General features: G+C 37.9%; 1 protein-coding gene across 1 annotated transcript in view; it reads left to right on the forward strand.

Moving 5' to 3' along the window:
• LOC113598552 (translation initiation factor IF-2-like) overlaps positions 1–14605 on the forward strand; it is a 31335-nt gene extending 16730 nt beyond the window's left edge. Inside the window, exons 2-5 of the mRNA XM_053223363.1 lie at positions 5671–5784; positions 5900–6070; positions 6148–6774; positions 10144–14605. Of these exons, the coding sequence (XP_053079338.1) occupies positions 5671–5784; positions 5900–6070; positions 6148–6676 (814 nt within the window). The 3' untranslated portion in view covers positions 6677–6774; positions 10144–14605. The remainder of the gene's footprint in view (positions 1–5670; positions 5785–5899; positions 6071–6147; positions 6775–10143) is intronic.
• Positions 14606–19887: the final 5282 nt, after the last annotated feature.

The following is a 19887-nucleotide window of genomic DNA, read 5'->3' on the forward strand; positions in this document are numbered from 1 at the left end:
CTGCTTCTGCCCTCAAAACAATACAGCAAGAGAGATACAGCATCTATAATTATTATCATCCTCATTTATAGGCCCAGAGGAATTAGTGGCCTGGTTGAATCCCATTGAAGTAGCAGAGCTCAAAACTGTCTTTGAATTCAAATACTACACCAAGTGTCTTCTATTTGGAGGGAAAACTATGAAGATATAATGACATTACATATATAAAGTTTCTTTCCAAATGAAAAAAAAAGTTAATGAAAACCCAACACGTATCGCTGTATTTATTTTCAGAGAACATTGGTAAGATGCAACCACATAAGAATGAGTTCAGGTATTTTCCACATTCTTTCCAAATGGCACAGTACATTATAAAATAAAACTTATCATATCAGGATTAAAACATTACACTATGATGGTAGTTTCTACTTTCATGATGATTCTTTAATTTTTCTGTACTTGCTTTTAACATTTATCCTAATCCTTATCAACTGGCAGGTGACCCAAACATTTATTCAGCCTAGTCTCTTACACATGAGTGTGTCTGCTTGTGTACATGTACACACACACACACACACACACACACACACACACACACACAAATTTCTTCCTCCAGGGTTTCTGATAATGATTTGTTTTTGCCTTGCCTTTGACTATTTACAACACAGACTGCAAGTCCAGCACATTCATTTCCCAAAATGAACTGATTCTAAGAGACTCCCAGGAGCATTTCACAGTGGCCCCAATATTCTCCTTCACTGGCACAGAAAATTAACAATGTACTATATCTGAAAAATTTGAAGCCCCAAAAGCTCAAAAATGTGAACTCCTCAAATATTCTATGTTCTAGATTTCTAATTTCTTTTCCATAATTTTCATTCATTCCTCCCAATTGAACACATTTTTATGGAGTTTTCCCGTGTGCTGAGTACAATGGTTTCAAATGATACAATTACTTCATCAAAAAAAACCCCAAAAAACAAAAAATAGGCATTTAACAAAAACCCTCTCCATACTCAATCTATACTAGAATTTGTGGGATCCAAAGGCACAGTTGTTCTCAAACACATAAAAGAGAATCCACTACATTAGGAATTGCTTTTGAAGGAAATAAAGTAATTTCACTATATATACATTATATTTGCTTTTTTAAACCACACATATACTCCTGGGGTGCCTGGGTACCTCAGTTGGTTAAGCTTCTGACTCTTGATTTCTGCTCAGGTCATGATCTCACGGTTCTGAGTTCAAGCCCTACATCAGGCTCCACGTTGACAGTGCGAACCACGTATATTTCTGATTAATATTTGTATTTCAGTACACTGGGAGTCTAAACAACATTGTATCCTACCATAATTACCTTATTATTGTGGTTTCCCAACATATATTGATATAAATTTCATGCTATGACTTTTTTGCAATATTGAAAAATTTCATAAAAATAATATTCACATTTGGTTTAAAAAAAATAAGACAACAATCCTCCTCACACCCAATTGCAATAGTCTCAAAAAGGGAAAGTCTTTTGACTATGTTTACATTTTGGAGACTAAAAAATTTAGTTGAAAAAATATAAAATTTAAATAATAAAATAACTAATATATTTATATACTTATTATATATCTCTTCATGTGCTTGAGTCTCATCTATGTAAAATGAGGCTTTAGATCCTCTACTGTAGTACTTTTCTCAGCATTTCTGTAATTTTAATAATCATATTATTATTTTAAGTGTTTTTGGAAATCTCTACTTACACTTCTGTTTCTTGTCCAATAAATTTTAGTCACTTTTTTGACATCACTCTAGGTGGAATAAGGCTGTTTATGCTTCTACTTACACCCTCAACTTTTGCTACTTTCTTTCCTCTTCTACCTCTGTCAGCTAACTATCCACTTACTTTTACTTTGTCAAGGTTGTAAAGTGAACTGTTAAATATTTGAGCTAATTAAAAAAATGTTCTTCTATTTAAGCCAGGCTGAATTGAGTTTTCTATCACAACAGAAACTCTCTTAAATTCACTGAGCACCCCAAACTGCTAACCCACTGGCCAGGAAAAGGGATGCTGTAAAATGATTCTATTTTAGAAGCAAATATCATTGTTAAACCTATCAGTCATATTTGATCAAAACATATCTCATAAAACAAAATTATAAGATGAATTTCTTCAATAGTTCTAAGACAATATCGTACTCAGGAAAAGCCTTTCAAAAATAAAACCATTGTAGAATATTATTTGAAAACAGGGGGATACATTATTTATTTTCTAAAAGAGACACTAAAATTGAAGGAAATGGGTATGTATAGCGATCCTTGTGAAAAGATCTATTGCATTTGAAACATATTCTAGGGGTTACTGTGTTAAGTAAAAAGTCTACTGAAGGGTTACATGGAAAGCGACCATGACTTAATATAATTTATAATATGTATTTCACTTTATATTTAAGTCAAATATTCTTTTTACCAGGGAGACCTCTGAGTTTGCATAAAACATCCATTAATATATGTTCCCTCTAACTTTAACTTTTCTTTTTTTTAATGTTTTTTATTTATTTTGAGAGAGCGCGCGCGCTCGCACGAGAGTGGGGGAGAGGCAGAGAGCGAGGGGGACACAAAATCTGAAACAGGCTGCAAGCTGTCAGCACAGAGCCCGACGTGGGGCTCGGACTCACAGAGTGTGAGATCATGACCTGAGCTGAAGTCAGACGCTTAACTGACTGAGGCACCCAGGCGCCCCTAACTTTTCAAAATAAGTGTAATAAATTATCCCTATTTTGTACTATACTTTTCTGCCTCTCTGAAGAACGTTTTGAGATTCTACACCTAGTGAATCAGATTCCTCTTCCTTTGCGAAGCAAAACCACAGCAGTCTCAGACCTTCATGTTGTCTTCACTATATACTCTGCTTACCTTATGCTCAGCTTATCAAACACCAGGGTTTTATGTATGGTTCAAAATGTTATTCATGCCTGTAATAATTCACATCATTTCAGAAAGTATTTTAGGTAGCTTAAATAAATGCATGCATACAAATATAAGCTAGTAATATATAGGTGGAAAATAATAAGCCAAATATTATGTTTATAAAAAATTTGCAATGAAACAGGCCATAATACCTTCCTAAATTGAGCTGTAAATTTCGTTCTGAGCTTCCTGATAGTTGAAATAAAAAGAAGTTGCAAATATTTCAATTCAGGGGAAACAAAATTTCTGTTAATACTAAACTCTAAAAGAAATTTCCCTTAGGGACTGTGGTCCGCAATAAAATGAGGAGGGAAGCCTAGTGTGCCATTACCAGTGTTTTTTGGAATTTTCTCCCTGTTCACCCATATGCATATAAAAGTGTCTTGCCATAAATACATCCCACAATGAGAACACTCTGCAGGGTCAGGTTCGAGCAATCAGAAAAACACAAGTTTTGTAAAAGCAGAGTTAAAGAGATCTAATGTCATGGTTCACAAAAGGAATTTTCCCGCATCCATGTCAGAACCAGAAAGAAAAATGAACAAATTATTTTTCTATTCTCTCTATATAGATATTATTTCACTATTCCTAATAATATCATTTTCAAATGAGTAAACTGCATTCAGTGAATTGGAGAGAAGTCAAACAGAAGCCTGATCTGTCAAAGACACATAAAAATTCAGAGGCATATCAATGATCAGAATCCAGAAGATATGAATCAAGTTATTCTTCATACTTATTCACGAGGGAGTCTTAAGATGATTGTATCTTAAATGTAACAATACAGAAAAAATCAAATTGTCAGTAGTCATATACCAAGATCATGTGATACAACTTATTAAAGGCTGTATGTTTCTGTATTTAAAAAAAATTATCTCTACAAACTACACCCAAAGTCACAGCTTCTCTAGTAAACATTTAAATGTGTGTTAAAACTGGCAGCTCTCTAAGAGTGACAGCTCTCTTGTTCCATATTGAACAAATGATGAAGAAATCATTGATGAAAAACTTTGAAAATATCACTTACTGAATGAAATATCACCACAATGAAGTCAGAAATATTACCCAGACAATTGATAAAATATTCATTCCCTTTAATAAATGGGTATGGAGTCATCAATTATCAGGAAACTACCAAACACTGGTTTTGACTTAAATACACTTAATAAGTCATGGTCATTGGATTCATACTGATTGATTCTTCCACAATTTTCACTCAGAAAATGAAATCTGTGCAGTTAATTAGTTGAAAATAACAACTGCTGGTTCAATTAAATTTAACAAATTTCACATTCTAGTGTTACCATATGTACATTTGTTTGAAGTAATAATTAAACTTCTGTATGAGATTGCATATTTTGGAACAAAGTAAACAAATTACATTATGACATGGAAATACCTCTAAAAATACACATTTGCTTTCCTCTTTGAAAATTAAGCACAAATGCTTTAAGTGAATCTCTAATAAATGGCTGCAAAAGTTACTTGATTACATAGGTATAAATTTGACATAGCCATTAATAACTTCTACATAAAACTATGCACACTGGCAGTCAAAGGATACATTAAATTTCTCTCTTAAAACCATATCCATTAAAAAAAGAAAAAGAAGAAAGAAAGACAAAACAAAACTTAGGAATGTTGCTAAGGCTGGAGGCTGGAGCTTCATTCATATTTAAGTTATAGGAAAAATGATGGGATCAAAAAATATTTCAAGTTGGAAAAATGTGCAGAGGAAATATTGCTGGGCTTCTCGTAGGCAAGTACCTTGATACTTGCTTATTAGTAAAACAGAAAAAGAATAAACATATTTCAGGCTACTGTGCACTTGGTACAACATCTCACAAAATCTTAACAAATGCTGCCTAGGTGGATCTCAAAGCACCTTGATAAGGCATGCAGAGTTAGGGATATGATGTTTTGTTAACAGTTAGCCATTAAGAGATTTGCTCAAAGTCAATCAAGAATCTGGATCTTTTGACAAAACTCAGACTTGGGGTCTAAGCCTAAGCAAGGCATAACAGTTATAAGTGTGATTTGATTTTAACATTTGCAAATATGTGTTACCAAAAACTGTTTTCATCACGGCATAGTCCACTTTCAATAAAGAGCTCAATAAAGTTTACATGACCAACAATAACAATAGCTAAGGAATCCTATTCATATCAAATAAATAACTATAGAGTGACTATTACTTGCAAAGTATTGTGATTAACAACTGGAGTCATTTATAGCAAGTGGTTTATTCAAGTCCTTTCTCTCTATATATGATAATTTTCTATTCAGCTATTTTATCCAACCTCTACTGAAGACACTGTGTGACTTTGTTACAGAAATAAAGTTCACATTACAGATGATTTGTATATAAAACTACATTTTCACTTGGGTGCAATTTTCTTTTAGGAAAAAAAAAAAGTTGGCAGTGCCATGATCACCCGCGTTTTAGAGCAGGATAGAAACTAACCTCTGTTTCAGATACCTGGTGTTCTGGCAAATATTAATACAAATGCATCAACCTGAGGACTGTCTGTCCGGTTAGACGCTTTAAAGCAATGTTCTAAAAGTAAAGGCCTTAATTTGAACAGTCAACAGTGCTACTACGTGTTTGTGCAGTTTTCTTTCACATGAACTTTCGGCCGAAAAAGAGTTTAAAAGTAGGGATTGAGGTGACCTACAAAAGCAGTACGTCCAGCGTTCCCATTTTCGTCAACACCTTCTATTACAATACAGTAATTTAAGGACCAGACCTGCCTCCATAGACTCACTTCGTGACACAGCTCCGGCCGGCCGGACTCGACTTGCTCTGGGCGCCGGGATCTGGGTCCCACCTCAGGTCTCTGAGCGGTTTGTTCCCAGTGGATCAGGGCGGGTGTGTTGCCGGAGTCGTGTTCCATTGGCTACACTCTTGGGGACTGGCCGGGCTTTCCGACACTTGATTGGACGGAACTGCCCCCTGTAGGCCGAGATCATTGGAGGGTGCGGGAGCCAGGGGGCGGAGCGGGTTCCCCAGGATTCTTGACCGAGCGCGCTCAGCTGCGGAGCAGGGCGCCCGGCGCCCGGCCGGAGCTGGGCTGGCGGCCGCGGAGGGAGGACGGGAGGGTCCTGGCGTGGAAAGGGTCTCTAAGGAGTAGTGCGGTACCGGGGCTAGTAGCCGGCTGCCCCGAGGGCAGTTTCAGATATCCCCAGGCGGCGGCGGCTCTAAGACAGCATCTGTCACCGCTCTTACACAGTCCTCCTTGGGCCGGGCTTCGCTAGCGGCGGCTGGGAAGACGCGGGACCCAGCGTGACGAGCCCATCAGCTGTCAGGAGAGCGGCGAAGCGACCCGAGGGCGGCGGCGAGAGACACACAAAGAACGCGGTGAGCGGCGGCGGCGAAAGGGGGCGGCAAATTCGGGACGGCAACTCCCGGCCGCGCCCGCCCGTGCCGCCGCCGCCGGGGCTGGGTCCGAGGCCGCGGAGACAATGCGGCCGGGCTCCGACCCCGCGCGCCTCAGAGTGCGGGCGCCTGCGCTCCCCCGGCCCCTATTTGACCGTCCCTCGGCTCGCCCAGCCCCCTCCCGGCCAGCTTGGCCCCCGCCCGGGGAAGGGGCGCCCCCTCGCTCCCGCAGCCGGGAAGGAAGTCGGCCCGCGGCCGCCGAGCCCGGCAACTTGCGAGCCGGGAAAAGTTTGCGGCGCCTCCGCGGGGCGGCGCGGCGCGGCGCGGCCCGCCCCTGGCGTCCACGGTCACCGCCGGTGACTTTCTGGACTCGTCGTCAGCCCGGGCCGCGGCGCGGCCGGTGACGACTGCGGGGAGGGCCAGAGTACGTCCGAGGGCTCCCGCGCAAGGGGCTGCGGGTGAGTTGGCTTTTCCGGCACGAGGGGCTTCAGCGGTCCGGGGTGTCTGGGTTTGGGAGAAGGCAAGGAGAGTGCCTTTTGATACTTTTTAGAGCAGGCGGGGAGAACAAATAAAAGTGCGATTGCTTAAGAGTCGCTGACCTGCCACTGACTTGTGAACCGTATCGGTGGGAACCTTTTAGGAGCCAGAACTACTGAGGGCCTGTGCGGCGTGGGGGTTGGGAGGTGGAAAGATTAGAAGGTCGCGCACCAGCCCTGCCTGTAACTGGCTCTGCGTGACCTTGGACAAGTGACTTAACCACTTAGATCTCCTCATCGGTGATACATGAGGCTAGAGCTACATGATCTGTGGTGTCTTCCCGTTTTTTAAATACATCTCGGTTTGAGATTTTCCTTGGGCCTCAGCGTGGTACACGAATTATGAACCAGTAGGCCAGGATATATTTACAGGCGCATGGATTCACCTTTCAGCCTGCTGATAAGTAACTTTTAAGTCTGATGTTTTCAAACAGTAATATTTGAGGGTTTGAGAGGGTTTTTTTTAGTGAGAAATAAACTATCCTTTGCTTAAAAACACTTCTTAAAACCGATCTACTTTGCTGCACCATTTGGAGTAGTAGGAGCCAGGCTGGGGACAGAGAACCAAGCCTTAGGGTAAAGTGGCAGGTGCCTCCAGCGATCCCTTCATCCCATCTCTGACTCAATTTAGGGGGAGAACAAGGCTCTTATTATACACATGAGAGAGTAAACAGGGCAGGTGTTTTGTTGTCACTGTTTTTCTGTATTGCTTCTTTCTACTGAAAACTTTTGTGTGGAGGGCAGTGGGGGAGTAGTGGTCTCTAACTTCTGGCAAAGGAAAAGAAAATGTCACTTAAAACCAAAGTAAGTCTTAAACTAGTGTAAATCTTCCTTACAGAAACAGTAACACATAATGCAAGTACATCTTGATCTAATTTTAATGAAGGATTGAAAATAGCTGCTATGTTCAGTATCACTGATGCCAAGATGGCTTACTTACATAATCTTCTTTGTTGGGATGTGTTAGTGACGTTTATAATTTTGATAAATTATTAATGTTAAAGGTTTAGTCTGAGAATGCTTTTGGAATATTGTCATTACAGGTTGTGTTGCAATACAATGAAGTGTTAACTTTCCTTTATAATGATAACATGCATTTTTTCCCCAAAAAGTGAAATCAAGCATTTTCCCTAACCCAAATTCTTTTAACTATTAAATATATATTCGTCAGTACAGAATACAGGAGAAGTTATTTTATTCTCTCAATAATAAATTTTCCCAGTTTTGTCATTATTTATGAGCATGCCTTCTAGGAGTTAGGTGCTCCACTGGACATTTTCTCTTCTCGTGGAGCTTATAACAATAAAAGATGATTTCTTTTAATGTAAGTGCATAAGTATACTCAATAAATACTCACTGGAAAAAATACCCAGTGCTCAGATAAGAATAATTTAAAATTCTTTTTGCCCATCCTTAAAGAGAATCATTATCATGCTTTAGTGGAAAGAGAGAAGGTGTCAAAGAAAACTGGCAGAAAAACCAAGCTTAATTCCAGTATCTATCCTGAAAGATTGTATTTTAAAATAGGGATACAGATTTAGAAACAGACAAAGACAATTGATAGGGTTTATAGGCAAAAGATAGCAATACTGATTTAACATCATACATTTTATGACCTAGCTTTCTTTGAAGAGCACAAACCTTTGAAAAGGTATGTTTCGTGAATTATCAGTAGTTGTTTACATTGTGATTGAATGTCTAATTAAATGGCCAAATCATAACCATAATATTTCAATAGAGTGTTATCTGATTTTTAAACTCATTGTTAAAATAACATGAACCTTTCAATGTAGTTGCATGAAGGAAAGTATACCTTTTGAAATCAACTAAATCTGCAGTTAAAAAATTAACTCCAATCTTACACCAAATATAAATTAAGCACTGGAAGTAGCATCTTTCCAAGAAGGTCTTCACTCTAGACAAATGCTATGTGTGTAGAGGGATCCTGTGTGGACCACATCATGTATAAAATATTCTGATTTTCCTAAGGGAAAATAGTCTATGTATGTGTAATAGTCTATTTGTTGACATAAGGAATTTAAGTCCCCAATATTTATAAGCCTGGAAACTTCTGGAAAGCCTTCTAGACTTATTTAAAAGTAACCACTCAACCTAAAACATGGCATTGATATTTGAACAACAAGCTGACTTTGTAGAATGTGCATTCTCCTCATAGCAGGTTTGCTGGTTTGGCTGTCTTACAGGGGGTTAGAGCAGTGAAATGAGTATGGTCCTTTGACCACTTGTATCAGAATCTTCTGTAGCACCTGACAAACTTCAGACTGCTGGGCAACTTCCTACACTTAAAGGATCAGAATGTCTGTGAGCAGAACCTAGAGTCTGTATTCTTAATAAGCTTCCTCCCAAAGTGAGAATTAATCACACTAAATTTTGAGAATTAGAGTTTTCTTGTCAATGTTTAATGGCAACTGTTGCTTTCCCCAGGAACATTTAAAAAGTACTCCTGCCCCACCATGCTCTCTGCCCTGATCACTTCCTCTCCAGCACCAAAATTGGTGGTTTCATCTCTTAGTTGTGGCCAGGGATCTCCTCACAAGCCACTTCTATAAGCAAGCCAAAATACCACCTACCTTCTAATTAATAAGCACAGTTAAGGCTGCTTTGGAGCACAGGGCCAAGAGACCCCTTCTACTGTGGGATATTCCCACCACCCTCTCTTCCAGTCACCTCCTAAGTCAACTAGAGAGATTAAGTTTCAAGCAAATAATTGGGAATGGACCCCAAGGAGCAGAAGGTGTGAGAGGGAACAGAGCTAGAATGCAGCATGGAAACCTATCCCCTCAACATAGTTTAACACCCATATTTGATGATTTTAGTTCTCAAGCTGATATTTTGGCAGTCAAGCGAGTGGCTGAACCCAGGCCCCATGCTGTCTGTTATTAAAACTTTCATTTGCAAACCCATAAAATGGCTTCTGTAACCTCTGTATGCATAAAACCCCAACATTTCAGTATTTTCATGTTTATTGAAGAAAAAGGGAAGAGTTTAGGAGAGAAGTTCAAAGCATAGGCTAAGGGGTCAGCCACACCTGATACAAATCCTAGCGTTGCCATTTATTAGCTAGGTGACTTTGAGCTGTACCCTCTACCTACCCTCTATGCTTTAGTTTCCTTACTTGGAAAGTGAGGATAATAGTATCCGCCTCATAGGAGTTGTTTTGGTAATTATGTAATACACAAATTAGTGACAGATAATAATTTTCACTCAGTACATACTCCATATATGTACTTTTAATTTATTATAGTAATTTTTTAAAAATTTCTTTTCTAGCCCTGGAGAGTTGCTGTAGAAGAGGGATAAGAGAGGAAGACAACACAGGAGGAGATAAGTCACTCTGGATACAAGGGAAGGTCATACCACTATATAGTAATTATTGAGCAGAGGGGAAAGGGACAAGGGAAGGAGTAGACTGCAGTCCAGCTAATAACCTGGGTTTCCTCATGTATCACCCTGGCTCAGGTGCTGTCTCCTCTACCCCCTCCCTTTTTATACCCCTTTATTTAGTACTTAAATACTTTTCTGATTCACTTTGAGAAACATTGATTATGTTGTCTGCCTCAAAATGTTAATCTTGGTTTTGGATTTTAGGCTCTGTGATCCTCAACCTTGCAATGGCTTAAGGGTAGCAACTGTCTCCTCTTGGAATCTAGCCTTTGGAATTATTGAAGGGCAGAGATTTCTATCTCTGACCCCAAAGGAATAGATCCAGAATCCATCTCCAAATTTGCCTTGTCAGAGAAGTGTATGCCGTCAAGACATGGCGATGTGATCAGACAGGCCACTACCCCTGACTTTGAAAAATACCTTTACTTTCTAGAGCTCATGTACTTTCCAAAGTACTTTGTCTCTCATTAGCTTACTTTCCCCTTACAAACAGTCCTGTAAAATATTAACATTAGTAGACAGACTCCTACAAGGCCCCTCAAATCTTGCAAGGCTATTCTTTGCTATCTTCACATTATTTTTTTTTTTATTTTCCTAAAATTGAAAACCTTTCACCACTTTCTATTTGTACCCATATCAAATGGAGCCTCCTCTGCTTGGCTTATATGGTGACCTTAAAACCAGTGTCCTATCCTACTCTGAATATATTCTCCACATAGTTCCTGGAACATGGAACACTTAACCACCGGCCTTAGCCCATATTGCTTCCCTTATTAGTGATGCCTCCTCGAACCGCTCAGATTCTACCCATTCTTGAGTTTCTAACTCCTCCTTGGAGCCTTCCTAGATCATTAATTCCTTAAAGATTACATCTTGCTCTGAATTCCAATGGTAGCCACAGCTATTTGGTCAATTATAACCTGGTATTAACGTCCTAATGGAGAAAAAATATAGCATAAATTTGATAAGTAGAAGAAAACACTAGACTAAGTCAGTTTTAGAAGACTTGATGTCTACTAAAGAGCTGTGGGAGCCAACCCAGATTGCTTTACCTTTGTGGTTTAACATTTTCTGAGCTGTTAACGTTAAGAGTTTGGGGCAGATGATGTCGATGGTTCCTTCTTATTCTGAGGCTTTGGGACAACTTGACCTTCCTAATGTCGGATAGGATTGGGGCTCTTGAGTTCTTGGATAAAAAGGTCAGGAATGGGCACTCAGTTCCTTCAGGACTTGTTCTATCCCACAGATTTCTGATGCTACACATGGCAATTTTTGAAAGCTGTCTACCTTTTTTGTTAAGCTTTTTAACCACAAGCATTCAGGGAAGGTTAATGGGGGTGAATTAGGTAGCAGGATGATGCATTAAGGATAATAAAGAGTCATTTTGTGAATGACTTCCTATGAGGGAATAAATAAGGTCAGCTATTGAATAAACCATAAATCTTAGCATTTAAAATTTACTTTGCATTTCATCTTCATTGAGTAGTGCTATATATAAAATACAGTTATATTTTCTTCTTAATCCTTTCATAAGTTGAAAAACGTTAAAATAGTCAAACTGTAGGATAGACACTAGATTACTTTCCATAGTAATACATGTTGTAAGTCTGCGTGTCTGTGTGTGTGTATGTGTGTGTGTGTATCATATGCACATTACACTTAAATTAAGAAGGGTATCCCAAAGTTATAAGGTGCCATTATACATTGACCAGATTTAAGAAGAGTATCTCTTTAAAATGTGATGACATTTAATTGACCTTTGAAAGTTCATTCTGTTAATCATACTCAAAGTGCTAAAGCTATGGTTGACTGCTCTGGTGTTTTTACATTCAATCGTGCTTAGCATATAAATTCTTCAGTATAATTGTTACTTATTTAGCAAGAGTTTCCTTTCTTCTTTGGAAATATGAGTTGTGTTTTATTTTTGCATCTTTTTTTTAACTTTGCTTCAGACTGGATAGTGTTAGAGGTTTGAATTGAAATGCCTTCCTGTCATTAGTTGTATGGGGTGTGGCTCCTTAATATAGGAGTAATGGAAATTTCTTGCTTAGTGGAAGCATACTTTTCTTCTGGCAGAAGTTTGAGGTATGCTGCTAAAATTTAGAGAAGCTTAGCACCTCAACACTACATATTTTTAACATAATAAAGTTTTGAAAATCTTTCAAGTCCATTTATGTAAACTAAAACTATCAGTACGAATACTTCTCAATTATTAAACAAGGACTCAAAGGATTTGTTTTCATAGTAAACTCTTAATTATATTCCTTGAATCGCTGTGAGTGGAATTTAACTTTATTATGAAGGATGTACTTGTTTAAAAAAATGTCAAATATGTTTCTTTTTAAAGCTTAACATTTTATTACTATCACCTAGAGAACTTCTGCGGAATTGTTTACAAATTTCTGGGTATTAAATTTATGAAATCAGTCTGTGGAAATAATTTTTAATATGGTTCACTGTCTTACATGTTTCTAAATTAATATTTCTAATGATCATGAAAAAGTAGCTACACTTTTTGCTAAATGTTAATAGAAAAATAAAAATGTATAATTTCCTGTGTTTGCTAGCTTATCTTTGAGATTCTAGACATGGTTTGCAAAATATTTTTATCTTAAAAGCTGTTTTTAAATAGAGAAGATAAAGTTTAAACCATAGTTTTTATTTTCATGAGGTCATCTTACACTTTTCACCTGTGTAGCTCCATATTTGAGATGTGTTCTGTTCCCTGTTTTCTAAGTTTTGATGTCATGATATCCTTTATTTATTCACATATTATAAGTATGGTAAACAGTCTCATCTCGTGAAACTGACCTTATTTTCTCTTCATTGTCTCTCCTTCCACAGTGTCCTTTTTTTTCCCTGCCTTTTTCTGTTTCTAGTTTTACAACTTACGCTGTCCTTTTCATCTCATTATAGCCCCACTTCCAAAGGAAAATAAGTTCTTTTGCCTTAGCCCAAACATTTAACTTCAAATTCTATCCTTTTTTAGAATATACAATGAAGCCTCTTAAGGAATATTATCTAAATAATGCATAAAGGATGCAAATGACTGCAGTGCTGAATTGCAATGCTGCAATGCAATGTACCTGAATAGTCAGACATAGGGTATCTCAGGCTAACGGTAAACTCTAATACTTGCATTTTGTAAACTGGTTTCAACAGGTAGATTGATTTCTTCCTTGGCAATTAAGTGTCTCAGGACCAGGCCAGATTTGGTTAAATACAAAATGTTTAGATAAAGCATGGTTCCTTGGGTTATCTTTCCTGGCAGTTCTCCTGGATTAATGACACATACTGACAAAATCAACACATTTGCTCTTCTTTTCTGTTTGAAGTCTATTTTATCATCATACAGCGCTTTTTGTCATTTGAATCCATATATATGTATTCACAGATATTTTATTTTCATTTTACTAAACAAATTTTTATATTACTCTTTCATTTATCAAACCCTGTTCTAAATACTTTAAAAATATTAGTTTATTTAATTATCTTGACTCTATAGTTATAGCTATCACTATATAATTATAGTTATTATTATTGTACAATTGAGACAACTAAGACACAGAGTTTTATTTAATGGTGGGCCTTAAATGAGGGGAGAATGGTAAGGGTAGGCAGAGTGGATAACTTAGCAGTAGTGCTAAGAATCAACAGGAAGATCTGAAAGAGTTTTCGGAAGATGAGTCTACATGGAAAGGGTCAGAGACTTAGCTCAACCTAGTCCTAATTAGCAATATGTCTTGCGTTCTCAATTGTAAGCCTTGGGCAGAATCAAGAGCCAAACTTAGGAGACACTCCTCAGTCCTGGGAAGTGATCATTGCATGAGAAGTGACCAGTGCCATGGGTTTCAGCTGAGGTGGGCTGTACTGGCTCATTGTGATTCTCAGGGTTGCATGAACCTATATACCTTACCTCCTCCTAGCATTTCTTAGGACTCCAGCTTCTTTCCTCCTGCAGAGTTTTTAACTTCTCTCTCTGCTGGAAACTTGGGCATTGTAAATACAAGTGGCGAATTGTTTTTTCCCCAGTCTAACCCCAGCCTGCTTCATTTTCTCTTCTTGCCCTAATTTGTGCATTATTTTGAAAATGTCAGTAGTGTTTACGTGTGTGTGTGTGTGTGTGTGTGTGTGTGTGTGTGTGTGTGTGTATTGTATGAAGTTTAGGGACTGATGTTAAGCAGCAAGATTAAAGGACAAAGTTATCTTTTCTGTTGGAATTGGGGATGGAAGAAGATAAGAGAACAGCTAAACACAAGAAATATAAAGGAGAGAGACAGAGAAAAGATATGTGGAGAGAAAACGGTGGTGAAAAATTGAAGAAAGAGAATTACTGATTTGCTTCACACCCATACCTCCTCCCCAACGTCACACTAACGGAGGCGATTTCTCTCTCTTTTGCCTGACATGAGGTTCACCAGGAAGTTATTCGCCTTGGGAGTGGAAAATTTCTCCCTTTTGCATTTTGAGACTTGGGTGTACTGCTTTGAGATGCCACTGGTATCTAAGTGATATTTGTTTATACTGGATATTTTTCACTGTAGCCTTTGTGGATGGGGCTTAGAATACAAACAATACTGTTAGCAGAACTGCAGGTACTCAATTGCTATGTTTATTTTATTAGTTAAAAAACTGCCAGAGCCCTAGGACTTCTGAGCACATTTAAAAAATACCAGAGGCAATTTTAAGAAATGCTTTAGAAAGAAAAAATAAGAAAAGTTAGGACCTTCAGGCTCTAGAATACCAACCAACATGGTAGGTTTCTTTTCAATTAATGTTTTCAAAACCTCTAAATTAGGGTAGTTTCACTAGTTATTGTCTAAAGTGGGTTCAAATTACTCTCCTTATATATAAGTCTTCATTTCTTAGTAGATAATTTAGGTAAAATTGTGGTACTTTTGTTGCATAGAATGTAAAACTAAGGTTAATTCTTTAGGGAATTTGGGATTTTTTTGGATGCTGCTTATTAAATCATCTCCAATGACTTCTTGGTCAGTTCACAGGTCTGAATATATTTCTTAATAATTTGCAATTGTATTGGGACAGAATCACTGAAATTGTGATGTTCCCAGATAAATCTAACATATATGGTCACTTTTATCCTTAAACTTTCTGAAAATTCGTTTTATAATTCCCTGAAGTCTCTCTCTATCCTAGTCTCTGTAGAAAGGTACATTATTTAGCAGCATTTATGAAAAACACCCAGTTTAAAAATTATTGAACTAATCTAAATGATAAAGTTTTGATTTGAAGAAATTAATTTATTTTTAAATGGCCCCAGTCTTCACAGGTTTGATTAGATCTCCATTAGTAAAGCAAAGAAAACGAAAGATTTTTTTCTGTCACTACATGACAATAACATTGTTCAGACTTTTGAAGAATCACTAATAAATTATCCTTCTAGAACAGAAAGGGAGAAAAGGAACTTTTCTTTCTCGTTTGTTCATTTTCATTTTACCCTTTCCTGTAACCATGGAAATTTTTACTTCGCTCCACTGTTCATCAAAAGTTTCCCATTTGTACATTCTAGATTACTACCATATTAAATTTTCTTAGAATTAGACAGAAACAGAACCTGGGCATTTAGAAGCGAATGGAAATCATCCCATGCCTTCTCAGATTCTCCTCCCCAAATGCAAGAGGAGCAAAACAGAAGTTGGTGGCTCCTCACTGTTGCTTCTGTGGCTGTCCTGTTTGGTTGACCTAAGCTTTTTTACTTCCATTCTTAATGCTAAAATCTACAAATGAAATTAGGGCCACTTATACTGTATTTCCCTCATCACCCATCCCTAGTGGTTCAAATTTAGCACAAATCTGCTGTGAGTACATATTAATTAGGCTAATATAATAGGATGAAATTATAACATGAGTTTTTCAATAACTGTATTTTGAATAGAAGTATGATTTTAGCTTATGAGTGTAGTTATTTTGTTGGAAATCTAGAAAATCCTTATGTGAACAACTAAACTGCTGATAGCCCCAAACAGTGTAAGTCAATCATTAACTTGCAGTAATCTCTGCTGAAAGTGTCTTTGATTTTGAGATGCAGTGAGCTATTTCAAATTAAGTTTCCCATTTCTACATGGAGTGGTGTGGAGGTCTTGTAACCTGATTTCAAGGTTGAACTCTGAATAAGACTTTTTTTTGTCCCTGTTTTCTGTATGCGATGTCACCTCAGGTGTAAGGTATATGAGCCTCTTTTCTTTTGCTATTTATAACCCAAATCTCATGCCAGACAGTATTGGAGACAATTAAGTTCTTCCATAGAAAATTTCATAAGTCATCTACTAACTACTGTGCCTGTAAATATATACTCTCAAACTATTTTGTAGTCCGGCTATTTTTAAAAATGTGTGGGTGTGGGAAGTGATGGTGAATGAAGTCAGGGTAATTGGTGCTTCTTTGTATTAAGAAAAATCACACTAGGTAAAGGAAGACTTTTCTATGATTTGTATATGTTTAATTTCAAAAAATCCTTCCAACCCTCTCCTACTTCAGCTCCTACCCCTACCTCATAAATTCAAGCAATGAATGAAGGAATTAGAGTCATAGGATTTTATAGCTGGAAGGATTTTAGAGCAAATCTGATTAACTCTTTTATTACACTTGAGGAAATTGATATTCAGTGATGTCAAATGAGATCATATAGCTGTTTAAAATTCCAAATGACAGGGGCGCCTGGGTGGCTCGGTCGGTTAAGCGTCCGACTTTGGCTCAGGGCATGATCTCACGGTCTGTGAGTTCGAGTCCCGCGTCAGGCTCTGTGCTGACCGCTCAGAGCCTGGAGCCTGTTTCGGATTCTGTGTCTCCCTCTCTCTCTGCCCCTCCCCTGTTCATGCTCTGTCTCTCTCTGTCTCAAAAATAAATAAACGTTAAAAATAATTTAAAAAAAATAAAATTCCAAATGACATTAGTAGTTTATTTCCATTAGTAAACACTGTTCTGATTAATCTCCCTTAACATGTTCAGAATCAGACGGTAATAATAAGGAAAAATAACTAATATGTGTATGGTACTTTATCATATGTATGTCACTCCTCAGAAGAACTCTATAAGGTATAGGTATCATAGTTTCCATTCACAGAGAAAATTGGCTCAGAGATCTGTCCATGCCAGTCTCCATCAAAAGGGCCCAAGACTCCCATCTTCTCACCTTGGCAGAAGCTTCAGCTGGTCTCAAGACAGTTCTCACATCTTTTGTGTTATAGCTTTGGCTTTAAACTTGAACCAATTATTAACTTTCATCTATTTTATCACTTTTAAAGAGGAAAAATTTTTAAAGAGCTATGAGCTTACAAATTTTGCAAAAGGGAGCCTGGGTGGCTCAGTCAGTTAAGCGTCCGACTTCGGCTCAGGTCATGATCTCACGGTTCGTGAGTTCAAGCCCCGCGTTGGGCTCTGTGCTGACAGCTCAGAACCTGGAGCCTGCTTCACATTCTGTGTCTCCCTCTCTCTCTGCCCCTTCCCTGCTCATGCTGTGTCTCTCTCTGTCTCAAAAATAAATAAACATTAAAAAAAATTAAATTTTGCAAAAGAAAGATGCTGGATAATTTAAAATAAGGTATATTTTAAGAATCTCCTTATCAACGTTTTAAAAATTCAGCCAGTATATATTGAGTACCTACTATGTGAAAGACACATTATGGGTGCTCCAGTAGACACAATAGTGATTGAGACAGAATCAAGGCCTTCAGGGAAGAGGCTCATGCAATCTTCTCTCCCTTCAAAGGATTACCTGCATAGAGACCTGTTTTTAAGAAATGTATGGCACTGTCTACATTACTCTTGAGATAAGAAAGCTACTACATTTCACCCTTGTGTTAGGGATGCCGACCCCCAGCACAGTCAAAACTCCATGTATAATTTATGACTCCCTAAAACTTTAATAGCCTACTGGTTGACCAGAAGTCTTACTGATAATACAAACAAGCAATTAACACATATTTTATATATGTATTACATACTGTTTTATTACAGTACAGTAAGCTAGAGAAAAAAGTTACTATGAAAATCATAAGGAAGAGAAAGTACATTTACAATACTGTGCTGTATTTACCTAAAACAATCATATGTAAGTGAACTTGTGCTGCTCACACCTGTGTTGTTGAAGGGTCGGCTGTAATTCTTATGTCTGAAATGGATCAATTTCTTCTGAATATTTGTATTAAAGTATTCACATTCAAAAAAACTTTTAAAATACAGAAAAGTAGGGGGCATCTGGGTGGTTCAGTTAGTTAAATGTCAGACTCTTGACCTCAGTGCAGGTCATGAGTTCATTGGGCTCCCTGCTGGGCATGGAACTTACTTAAAAAAAAAAAAAAGAAATACAGAAGGGTAGAAAGAAAAAAGTCACATGTATATTCTGCATTTTACCATGGTAATATTTATGTCATACATACGGTTTTTTTGTTGGCTTTTCTTTTACCTGATGGGGTAGATAATGTTCTGTATCATTGTATAGCTTTGTAAACATGTTTTAATGATTATGTAATTTTAGAAAGAGTCGGTTTCTATGTGTGTCAATAATCTGGCTATTCTATGGCAATTACTGATGTTATTTTATACAAAATGATTAATAAAGTCTCTAACCTGGGCTACTACTAAGAAATACTTTCTAAAGGTATTTGAAAAAAATAATGAACCAAGTAGCAGATTACTTTCAAATCTTTCTTTAAGAGCATCAAAATAATTTTATTTACTTAAAATTGAAATGTCAACTATGTGTAGTTTGACCTACATTAGAAATGGATTTTTTGAAATTGTGAAATGTATAAACATATATTTTTAATAATTATTTTTGAGAGAGATAAAGAGAGGGCGAGCAGGGGAGGGGCAGAGAAAGAGGGAAATACAGCATCCAAAGCAGGCTCCAGGCTCTGAGCTGTCAGCACAGGGCTCAACACAGGGCTCAAACCCACGAACCATGAGATCATGACCTGAGCCGAAGTTGGATACTTAACCTACTGAGCTGCCCAGGTGCCCCAAACAGAAATATTTTTTGAATATAGTTTCCTTTAGAGAATTGTGTTCTTCTGAAATCATTTCTCATTACTCTAAAGGTAAAGTATTAATCATGCTGAATTTTTACTATTGGAGGGAATTTAATCTTACAGCTTTAAGAAAAACAAGAACTTCTGAATTCTGCCATGTGATTATTACAATGAAATTTATCTTAAATTCACCTTAATGGCCCTTTAGAAATATGATTTTATGTTTCAACAGGACTAGGAAAGTATTCCTAGGTGAGAGTTGCCTTTTTTTTTAAGGTTATTTATTTTTGAGAGAGAGAACATGGGGGAGGGGCCGAGAGAGAGGGAGAGAGAGGACCCAAAGTGGGCTCTGCACTGACAGAAGACAGCTTGATGTGGGGCTCAAACCCACAAACGCTGAGATCATGACCTGAAGCAAAGTCTGATGCCTTACTCACTTGACTGACTGAGCCACCCAGGCACCCTGAGAGTTGCTCTTTGTGAAGAGTCTATTGGAAACCTGAAGTGGGGAAAAGCTGAGCCAGCAGGTTGTCAGAGGGATGCAGCCTAGGAACTGCTGCCAGTGATATGCCTGAGGGAAGGGAAGGAGAGGGGATGGGAGGAGTTGGATGGAAAGTCCCTTATTAGCCTGAAGGCTAGG

This window comes from Acinonyx jubatus, chromosome B2, assembly GCF_027475565.1.
Source record: "Acinonyx jubatus isolate Ajub_Pintada_27869175 chromosome B2, VMU_Ajub_asm_v1.0, whole genome shotgun sequence".
In the NCBI taxonomy this organism is placed as follows: Eukaryota; Metazoa; Chordata; class Mammalia; order Carnivora; family Felidae; genus Acinonyx; species Acinonyx jubatus.